An 11,493-nucleotide genomic window follows, 5' to 3' on the forward strand; every position below is an offset into this window, starting at 1 on the left:
ATTTGACAATGATATAATAAAGCATTATGGATGGCAGTAATACAGTGTATGCGCGGACTATTTGATTTTATTGAATAATTAAGATTCGATTTATGAGAAACAATATGAAAAACAATTAGAAATAGAGGAGAAAGCACGACGAAAAAAGCGAGAAATGTCTAACATAACGTTTAATGAACAGATTGACGGATGGTTGTGGCATAACATTAATAGTATGTCCTACTTATACATAACATACGTATGTCATAAACCTCTTCTTTTGGTCTGAATAGAAAAAGTCATGTTCAAATTTTAAAAAAAAGTTTTGCAATAAAACGCAATACCTATTGCGTTAAACCCAATACCTTTTGCGATTAAACGCAACGATTATTGCGTTTAATCGCAAAATTGTTGCGTTTAATCGCAAAAACGTTTGCGTTTATTCGCAAAAATTATTGCGTTAAAACGCAATATTACCTTTGCGTTTAAACGCAATATTTTTTTGCATTTAAACGCAATACTTTTGCGATTAAACGCAAAACTTTGCGTTTAAACGCAAACCTTTGTGTTAAAACGCAATGTTCTTTGCGTTTAAACGCAATTGCTATTGCGTTTAATTGCAATCTTTTGCGTTTAAACGCAAAACTTATTGCGATTTAACGCAAAAGATTGCGATTAAACGCAATAGTTATTGCGTTTAAACGCAAAAGAAATTATTTTTTCTGCTAAGCTGGCCTCAATAAGCTTCCGTACATTATGCTTTATGAAACCTGTATTCTAAATTATCTATCCAAATAAATTCGCCTAAGTATGCCCTGTGTTACATGTATGCGTGTTTCAATAAGTTGATATATTATATCCAAGATTTTTTGAAACGCTCAGTTTTTCTGATAGTGTTTCCATGACATAACCATGATATTTTCCCAAAATGCTGTCATTTACTCCTGCAGCAGCTGCCGCTATAGTGCCTCTTGACCTTAAACTATGTAATCCTGTATTCCAAACTGATCTAAACCAATATCTTCTAAGGCAGAATGAATAATATCTCTTGCTCTAGTGTATGATAATGGTTGTTATGGTATACAAGGGGGCAACTTTTTTTTCGCGTTTGGAAGTAGTTTAAAAATAAAGATATATATACAAATGTAATGAGAATATTTCCAGTGTAAATTTATCCTATTCTATTTTGCTGAGCATTTTATTTTATTTAGTACTGTTGGTTGTTTTCTTTCAGATTTTTATAGAACAGAGAGATTGCTGGGTTTTGGTTTTGTTTTCAAAATCTTATTTTTGCATGTTCCTGAAACTGCTTTTCTGCATGGGAGTCTTCATGAATAAACTGTTTAGGTACATAAAGTGTGCTTATTTTTGCACATTACAATGCCATATCATTAAAGTTTTATGATGCCTTTTTTTTTGTCAGACTGCCTGTACTTATAATGTAAGGCAAAGCAAGTTCAATGTTTTTACACAGTCACTTTCATAACGTGCAAATAAATTATTAGCGCATATAAAGGCATTGTTTAGGAGGGATTACCAGCCTCTTCTAGATCATAACACAACTTGACAGATTCTTTAGATGTCCGTATTGCTATGCCCTAGGAAATCTGCCATGATTGACCTGTATATTAAACCAGTGAGAGGGAAGGCTTGACATGGAGAAGGCTTACATAGGCATTGCCTGCTGCCTAATCCATTTATGTAAATGTATATTTGCATAATAAAATATGTTCAAATCAAACCAGTGAGAGGGATGACACACTTGCACTCATTAAAACCTGGAAATTTTAGCAATTTTAGTAGCATGATACAATGAAGGGGCTCTTGGAAAAGAACGCGCATGGAACTTATTTACCTCCAGATGTTTGAAATAACTTGAGGAATAGTTATTACATGTAAATATATGTATCCTTTATGTATTATTGGGTGAAGTGAAAATGTTACCAAATACATACGTTTATTGGAACACTTCTTGTGAATACTTACCGAGGTAAATTTAGAAACTTCCAAACAATAATTATTATGACATGTATACTTTTGATAATAGCCTGAGTGTTGCCAAGGGGGGGGGGGGGGGGTCATCAACCGGTTTCTCGTTAATTTTCCTGATCAAGTATATTTCTGTGATTATTCTTGAAAGTAAACATAGACACAGATGACCTCCTTTGCATTTGTTTGTAATTTTGCGTTCTCTGCCGATCAAAAACATTTTAACATTTTCAGCATTACCTCAAAGAAATGTTCATTAAAGAATTTTAAGTGGAAGGGGGAAGAAAGAAATCAACCCCACCCCGACACCAGACGCCTATATCGGAATATAACTGTTAATAGTACTTATTATCCTACTCTGAAAGACTGCATTCAATAATTTCTAATACGCTAGAGTACCAATAAAGAAACTGTGAAATTGATATTGGTACGTGCAGACTTCTATTTATTGCAAAGTTAAATGCATTTAGTATGTTTTTACTAATATTACATTTTACAGGCAATCTAAGTAAACGGTAATTAACTTTATATATATATATATATATATATATATATATATATATATATATATATATATATATATATATATATATATATATATATATATATATATATATATATATATATATATATATCATTGGATTTATCCAATGATTCTTTTGACATCCGTATCTTGAGCAGGGATGACTCTGGCTCAAACTGAACTTGGGTTTAAAAACTAAATCATGCAACAGTATATGTCACCAAACCTTTGCATCGCTTATCATCATGTATATTCATCATATATTTAAATAAATTAACTGTGGCTTAAACTAAGCACATATTGTAGGGTCGAGAGAACGACATTTTAATTCTAATGTTTGCAAATGAAAGCCCAAAATGCATTGATTATTTTTGTATTGTGTTATAACTGTTGCTGTTTTTTGAAACAAACAAAATCACATTAAAAAATAGACAGGTTTCTAATACATGTATATCATCACAACAAGAAGGTGAACAGATTTACCTTTTCTTTTTTTTTTTATAGAAACCTGTTCTTAATCGAGGAAACAAATTCAAGGTTATAAACTTTTAATTGATTAAAACAAAATATTAATATCACATAACAATTGCATAAGTAAAAAAACAAACCAAATTTACATTTTCGATGTTACGAAATGGTCGCCCTAATTTCAAAAACTTCACTTTCGTTTTTTCGGTAACAACACCTAAATGGCAAAGTTGCAAATATCTTCAGAATCTGTAACACGTCTTCATAAAAAGCATTAGTGGTAGTTCCAGGTATATATGTTACAGAATTTTCACTCGCCCGAACGTTGATCAAAACTTTTCATCATCTTTTTATAATAAAAAAAAAATACAAATGTTTTGCTATGATGTTTTCGACATCGTGGAAAATCGAATCGATTTCTATCCGTGAATTGTTATTTGTTTTATAATTAATGGCTATAGAATGAATAATTAAGATATAAGAAGACCAATTTGAGTTTATTGCGTAAAAACTATAATAGAAAATCTCTTCATTTTTTCAATTCTTTGTAATACATTGTATATACCTACGTTCGCTAGTATATTTGCAAAGTTTCAATTAAGAAAATTGCATGAGGGGCCATCTCTAAATTCATTTATTTTACTACACGAATATAAAGAAAATTGTCATTTTCCGCACTTTGAAGCAGATGAAAAAATACTGCAATTATTATAGCGATTTTTGTGAAATTATAATATGTGAATAGTAATATAATTCTCTTCCTTTTATTTAAAACGTACTAAATTCTACCATCTGGTTTTTCACAGGGGTTAATTCAAAATATCAATATACACCAAATTTTGCTACGTAATCAGAGTACTAGTATTACAAATACTAGACAAAGTATGATATGGAACAACGATTTCATTCAAAAAAATTAAGAAAAATAACCTTAAGTATACTAAGCATATTCACGTGGGTGAAATGTCAATCAAAGACTTTACTTTTTACCTTTTCTTTTATGTCTACTCTTTTAATATACTCCTAAAAAAATTCATATCATCATGACGTCATCAAAACACAGTGGCAACGCCCACCTACCGATCAACGGACAAATCGTTTTCTTTCACAATATGAATTATAATTAAGAAATAAAGTACGAGTTATCGTGAATGTTGCAGAATAACCTCCGAGGTTAAGAAATGTTGTTTTGAAATATAAAAGCCGAGGCGTTAGCCGAGGCTTTTATATTTCAAACAACATTTCGAAACCGAGGAGGTTATCCTGCAACATTCACGAAAACAAGAACTTTATTTCTATTCTACTAACAGCCCAGTTCGTTTCCCCTATAGAGAGACGATCTAGGTCATTTTGACGGCTGTTCCGTGTAACCCCAACGGTTTTGTTAGTAATGTTTACATGTGTATCGATCAAACGAATCACATGCAGACGACAGAATTTGTCTTTGGATTTTTGATACTCTTCGCTTATTTATAAAATATCTTTGAGTTATTTTCCTAATATTTTGAGGGCAATTTAATACGATTGTTACTACTACACGTTATATATTTTATGTAAAAACGCGCAGTGAAAATGTGCTGGGGAGGTCCTAGGAACAGCCGCATTGATCTCTTAAAATAAACATTTGAGGCAATACACATCGTTTTGACTGGAACTAACACGTGAAATTGACATAGTTTAAAAACTTTTTACGGTTTGAAGTTGTACTTTCAAGGTCAGTGCGAGACAAATAGGTATTTCTGATCTGATAATTTACTGATGACGTTCGTGGTATATTGGAGAATAATGTCCGCGGCATCTCTTTGATCTCGACAATAACTGTAGTAGAATTATCTGTATTTTGTTTATTGTGATCAATTTCATATGTGGTATCATAGTTTCTTAGAATGTATAAATACACTGTATTTTACTAGATTGCGCAAAAACATGCACAGTGAAAACTTAAGTTGGCTTCTCTAACACTATTGTGTCACTGGATGGCGGAAAGCTAATATACATGTATAGTATTACTTATATTATTAGACAATGCATCTGCATCGTTTTATGTGACGACAGTGTTATAAAATACATTTAAACAAATTAAGGAATCAAGGTTCATCAAAGTTCACTATTAATCAACATTACATCACGACACACCTCCATTGATTTTGTTCGATATATCTGCGTTCGGTCTCCCATCTGGCTTCCTGACGAAGTTTCTCCCGCTTGCGTTCTTTACGTTCTCTTTCTCTTTCTAACTCTGCTAAGTATCTCTCTCGGTCTCCTTGTTCTTTTATTTGCCCTTTTAACTGTTCCTGTCTAAGTTTAGCTTCCAATTGGGCTTTTTCATTCCTTGCTCTTTGTTTCTCACTTTCGCGTTCCATTTCTGCGTGTTCTAGTTCCAATTGGAGTTCTTTTTCTCTAATTTTTGCAAGTTCTTCCTTTTGCTCCATTTCTCTTTTGAATAGCTCATCTTCTTCTTTCTTTTCAGCTTCTCTTTTCAGTTTTTGCTTCCGTTCTTCTTCTAACTCAATGAAATACTGATAACTGTAAAACGTGTTTTTATTTTCTTGTGTCATTTCGAGAATCAATGACATTAGTTGATTTGCTTGCTCGGTACGTTTAATTCCATCAACTCTCCCTTTGTTAGAAAGTAGAAAATAGCGGTTTTTACATTGCCTAACCATGTGGTGCAGGTCCGGTGAATTTTCTAGAGTGGTTTGAAATAGTTCATGTATGTCTTCATTTGTCTTTTCTGTGTTTTTGAAACATGTTTCTTCAAAATCCTCCTTCCTGGTGATAACAATAATTGTGTAACTCAGAAATTGATCTCCACCAAATATTTCTTTTAAGTAACGAAGGGTCTTCTTCTCTTGTTCTGTGATGCGATTCATTTTAAGAATCAATAAGAAAACGTGTGGACCAGGATTTGTCATCATCATGCAATTCGAAAATTCCTTTCTCAATTCTTCTGGTGGTTTGTGGGTATCAAATAACCCTGGGGTATCAATGACTTCTAAAATCAACCCTCTCTTCACTGTCGATTCTCTTTGAGATACCTCTGTACACGATTTAGAAGACGATGATCTGTTAAATTTGTTGACACCCAATAGCGTGTTTCCAGTTGAGCTTTTCCCTGCACCTGTCTGCCCAATCAACACGAGACGGAGTGTTTTTACTGCTGAAGTTTTAACATCATTGGTTTTAATACCCACTTCAGTATTTCCAGCTGAATTTTGGTCACCGTCTCTTTTAGTCACATGCTCTTGTACAAACTCTTCTTTCAGATGTTTATTATTGTTTTCTTCTTTTCCATTCCATTCATCGCTTTGGAAGTTCCGCGAGGCAGCATTCAATTTTGAAACATCATTTGAACCTTTCGAGGCATCATAATTACAATATTTCGCGGGATTTTCAACTGTCGAACAATGCATATGTACATCATCTTTTATAGATGTTGAGACATCCGACATATCATCAAAAACGTCGCTATCGACAACAGAACATGGCTCCTTAATCTCAGTGTCTGTTGCTTTGTCGTTTTTCCCAGCTCCGTCATCTTCATTGACAATCTCACTTTTATAAACATCAGTTTGACTTGAGTCTGAGCTGGCCGCTACAGCTTTTTTGTTGTTAGGTTTTTCCCAAATGGAACTTTCATTTTGAAGTTCTGTTGTGTCCCTTTGGTCAACATACACAACAGGGAGCGAATCGTTCTTAACTCTTATAAGATTTAATTCCAGATTTTCATTATCATGCTTTACATTTAGATGAATTCGTCATGCACATGAATTCTCGCCTGCATTCGTTGCGTTTCCTTGGTTTGTACGTACATCATATGGTATATATTCAGTTACTGAGCCCCCTAACAAGTGTCCGTTTAAATCTATCCCAGGGGCATCTTTTGTGTTGATGTATGGTAAGTCTCTAGCATTTGAACTGGTTATGTCTCCAAGAACTGACGCAGGCTGTTTTTCTTCGTTCTTCTTTATGTTTTATATCTTGTTGAGTAGTATTTTCTGTAAAAGTTGTTTGGTCCATGTTTACAGTGTAATAATGTTTTCTCTAATTAGTGAGTAGGCTCTGTAGCGCTTTCTAGGTTCACCGTCAATATGTATTTGTGTCTTACTTTAAGTATTGTAAGATAAACCTACAAAATACGAAAAGATTTATATCAAATTTGTTTCTTAATCAAAATTGTCAATTTCCATTTTTTACGTTTCAAGGGATTATTTTATTAATTTAAAACCCCTGGTGGTGACGGCCTAGCAGAGCCTTGTATTATTGATAGTCAGGGTCACATATTTGATTAAAGATAAATTAGAAAACAATTCAAATTTATTCATTATGATATAGCGGGGTCTTTGCAATTAGTTAGAAACTAGAACGATCTCTTATCTCAAATTTGGAGATATTTAATCGCGGATTATATGTCAATGAAATGTCAAATATAGAATGTGATTTTGAATGGACTAAAACGATTAAATGCTAAGTCATGAACACATTGAACAATTTGACATCGAAGAAACACCGGATACAACATTATTATCTTTGCTTAATATTGTAAATATTTTAAAGTTATTTTGATGGCGAATAACCTTTTTGGCGAGTATAACAGGTTTTACTATAGATCGACAGATTTTTAAAAGACAAACAGATGGATGGATAGATAGATAGATAGATAGATAGATAGATAGATAGATAGATAGATAGATGTTAGATAGATAAAACGTATAATTCATCGTATTGATAGTTTAATATCAGAACGACGATTGAAATTAGTTGCTACATGCTCAATTTATGTATACGTAATTAATAGATACACATTTGACTTAGCTTTTTTTAAGCCACGTGGTTGTCGATTTTAATATCAAAGAGAGACATATATTATAATGTCTAAGCAACAAATGAAAGTGATGTACGTAGTTTTTTGTGTGTTTTATTGCAACCACTACCTACAGTGCTGCTATCCTGAAAGTTGACAAGGATAGGATACAGGATGCAGGATACATGATAGAAATAACGAAGTCAAATTCTATCCTATCCTATCCTGCATCATGTAGCCATTCAGATTCGAGTATAAATTTCAAAGTGGTTTTTCGAAACGAAAATTATTTCAGAAATACGTCAGTTTTATTTGTTAAACACAGTTAAACATTTAAAAATTAATAATTATGCTTTATATATATATATATATATATATATATATATATATATATATATATATATATATATATATATATATATATATATATATAACGCAGTTAAGAAAATTGATGGCTAACATAATTACTAAAGCGTAATGAAACGATACTACCGCACCATTGACAATTATTATCAACAAATTTTAATCTTCAGCTCTTTAGAGATCAAGAAGTAATTTTTGCCATCCTTTTGTTTTAGACTGTACGTTTTATAAAATATCAATTACTCAATGTGAGGTCCACATTAATAAGCACAATTACAGGGTGTAATTCAACTGCATTTTTCACATTATTCGGCAGGGGAAATTTCTCCCGCTTCTAGAATGTTGGCTGCATATCATTTCGTCGTATAAATCTTCGCTTTCGTAATCGAGATTTGCGATTTCTCTTTTTAAGTTTTCAATTCTTTCCTCCATTTTTAGATTCATTTCTTTATTTTCGGCCTTTAGTCTCTCTAGTTTCATTTCTAATTCTTGGTTTGTATACCCCAATATTAATTTCTCGTATTTATATCTTTTTGTCAATTCTTCAATTTTTCTCTCCAACTCTTTAATATTTTCTTCATGAATTGCTCTTTGGGTTTGTCGCTCCATCTCTTTCCTTTTATTTTTTTCGGTTAACCTCTGTTCTCGGAATTCGTCCTCTCTCCGTAATATTTCTTGTCGTCTTTTTAACTCTTTGAACATAAAATTGCTGTAGCAAACTCCTTTGTTCTGATCTATCAACTCATAAGCTGACTGAATTATACGTTGGGCTTCTCCCCTTCTGTTGCTGCTATGAACGAGGCCAGAGTTGGATATAGCCAAACATCGATCACCACATTGCTTCACAATTCGAGTAAGATCTTCTGAATCATATATAAACGTTTTCAGTTCATCGGTAACATCATAATCGTCATCCTCGTCATCCGAATTACGTTCAGGATCCAGGTCTTCTTTTCGTGTTATAACCAAAATTGTATGATTGAGAAAGTCTTCATCCCCAAACATCTCTGACATGTATTTCAACGTGTACTTTTCTTGCTCTGTTATTCTCCCAACACTCATGATGACCAAAAACATGTGAGGGCCTGGAGATGTCATTTCTAGACAAAGTTTAAGATCTCGTTTGACCAATTCTTCAGTTTTTGACGTGTCATATAAACCAGGCGTATCAATCACTTCAAAAATTTGTCCATTATGCTTGCAACTTTCTTTCTGCGGTTTTGAGGTACACGAGATAAAGGAAGAATCAGTGCTGAACTTTTCTTCACCTAGTATAGTGTTTCCTGTTGCACTTTTTCCAGTCCCCGTCTGTCCAATCAAAACGATTCGTATAGGCCTCTGGCTAACTTCGTTTTTTTGTTCCCGAATCGTTGAATTTGTTTGAAAGTTTTCTTCACTTTCAACGATTGGTGTTGATGAAAACAGCTGGCATGTTTGGGAGTTTTCCCCTGTAGTTGGTGTAGAAAAATAGCCCGCAATATTTTCCGTATTTCCGTCTTTTGAATGTTCATTTTCCTCATGTGTCACTATCGTTTTTAGTGGATTGGATTGAATATAATTTTTCCTTATTATATTACTAATCTTTGTGTCCGTGAACTCAGCAGTAATTTTTCCTTCTTGTCCATTCTTTTTTGTTCTTTTCTTACTATGGATTATAGTTTTGTCAGTTTCAAATGTGTCTACATGAGGAATGCATACACTCTCCTTTGTTATTTGGTCTTGTTCAGTGTTACCGCTGTATGCGCAAAGATCATCAGACCTTGTTTCTTCATCTTTCATCCCAACACTTAAAAAGTTGGTGGCTGCTTTCTGTTTTTCTTCCATACCAAATGTTTTCTTACATAAGTCCGTTTTAACATCTGTAGACTTTATCTCATTAGACGTTTCTATCTTCTCTAGGACTGCAGCTGGATTGGTATCTTGCAAAACATTGTTACTGTTAATCAAGTTCAGACAAATCATATTATGGGCAATCGTTTTCACTACTTCTTTGTTTTTGTTTTTTTTCTCATCACAAGAAATATTTTCGTCGGTTTCACTACTCTTAGTTTCACATATCGTCACCTTAACAGGAATACATTGGGTGTCATCTGTAATTTGGATAATTTTCATTGTTTCTTTGTGAAGGACATCGGGACTAGACTGATTTTCTTTATTACTTAAACAGTCATTTTGTTGTCTTTCCATTTTATTTTTTTGCACAGTTTTCTACTTCTCGTCACCAGACAATTAATCTACACAGAGTAAATTTCCTTATTTCAACTTAATTTCCGAAAGAACATATTCTTAAATGCAAAACGTAACAATACAATGCAACCAGCAAGTCGACCCCTTCCAAAAATTTATTTCATTGATAGGATTTGTAAAATTAGTGGAATGTTTTTAATTTTCTTAATTTTTTTTTTTAATTTTTCATGTATTTTGATTATTCTTGAATTGAAAGACCAATATTAAATTCTTACCTTCGAGCAATGATAAAGCGTGCTTCCGTTTTCTTTGCTTGAAATAATCTGAGCAACCCAGTGGTTAAAATCTATGCCTGCATGATCACCAAAATATTATAACGTAAATATAGTTAACTACGTTATCAACACTGAACTTGTAAAATTTAAAAATAAGGTAGTATTAGGTTTATTTCAAGGGGGGGGGGGGGGCGAACATATCTGGATAGTATATTACAGCATGCATTCATTCATTCAATCTTTATTTCCTTCTTGCGGAGATTTCATGTTGTAAATTACAATATATAAAGAAAATCAGTCAATCGTACAAAAATAAGGAAATAATTGTGATGACAACGTATATACATATATAGTAAGGAAAATATTTATAAATTGTTACATTTGCTCTTAGAATAATAGAGCTCTATTGAACCATGCTGCTGCACTACGTACAAATTTTGCGCAACTGCAGATAAATTTTTATTACAGCATGCAGAACATTTGCTGCAGAATGACACTTTTTTGCCTCCATTATGAAAAAAACCTGTTTTATTTTTATCTGATTTCTTTGTGCTGAAAATTTGTCCTAAAAGACATTTTTAAACAAAATCCATAGTCATTGAAAATGTCGAAGTAAATGGCTGGCACAGTTCTTGGACATTATTCAGATGATTGATGTTAATTTGTATGATTTTAAAGATTTTAATATTCTCTAAAGTGTAGTTTGACTCTATCTGATATGGTACACAATGACACAATGTATAACTGGGGTAGTTTTTTCTTAAAGAAATTTAGATATTGACATGTACTTGTTTTATTTCAAACTATGAATTAATAACTTTGCAACACCCCCAAACCCTTTCCCATAAAAAACAATATCTCGTGTCCTTGACAAGTCTGTTGACAATAGCGACATGCTCAGGAAG

General features: G+C 32.8%; 2 protein-coding genes across 3 annotated transcripts; both read right to left on the bottom strand.

The window, feature by feature from the left end:
• Positions 1-4,268: 4,268 nt before the first annotated feature.
• LOC136269547 (GTPase IMAP family member 4-like) lies at positions 4,269-6,713 on the bottom strand. The gene has a single exon (XM_066081433.1). It carries the CDS (start codon positions 6,409-6,411, stop codon positions 5,080-5,082), a length of 1,332 nt encoding a protein of 443 aa, XP_065937505.1. The 5' UTR covers positions 6,412-6,713; the 3' UTR covers positions 4,269-5,079.
• Positions 6,714-8,203: 1,490 nt separating this feature from the next.
• On the bottom strand, positions 8,204-10,712 carry LOC117683007 (GTPase IMAP family member 7). Of its 2 annotated transcripts, none has more exons than XM_034451714.2 (2): positions 10,589-10,712; positions 8,204-10,045 (listed from the first exon to the last, which is right to left on the bottom strand). In XM_034451714.2, the coding sequence occupies exon 2, from the start codon at positions 9,948-9,950 to the stop codon at positions 8,427-8,429; it is 1,524 nt and encodes a 507-aa protein (XP_034307605.2). In that variant the 5' UTR covers positions 9,951-10,045; positions 10,589-10,712; the 3' UTR covers positions 8,204-8,426. The 2 variants fall into 2 exon arrangements, with proteins under 2 accessions (XP_034307605.2, XP_034307604.2); XM_034451713.2 differs by having other exon boundaries at positions 8,204-10,360.
• Positions 10,713-11,493: the final 781 nt, after the last annotated feature.

Source organism: Magallana gigas, chromosome 4, assembly GCF_963853765.1.
Source record: "Magallana gigas chromosome 4, xbMagGiga1.1, whole genome shotgun sequence".
Taxonomy (NCBI): Eukaryota; Metazoa; Mollusca; class Bivalvia; order Ostreida; family Ostreidae; genus Magallana; species Magallana gigas.

Bases quoted from the DNA above. Each gene is read 5' to 3' on its own strand.
- LOC136269547 (XM_066081433.1), bottom strand. From the start codon at position 6,411: ATGTCGGATGTCTCAACATCTATAAAAGATGATGTACATATGCATTGT.
- LOC117683007 (XM_034451713.2), bottom strand. From the start codon at position 10,313: ATGGAAAGACAACAAAATGACTGTTTAAGTAATAAAGAAAATCAGTCT.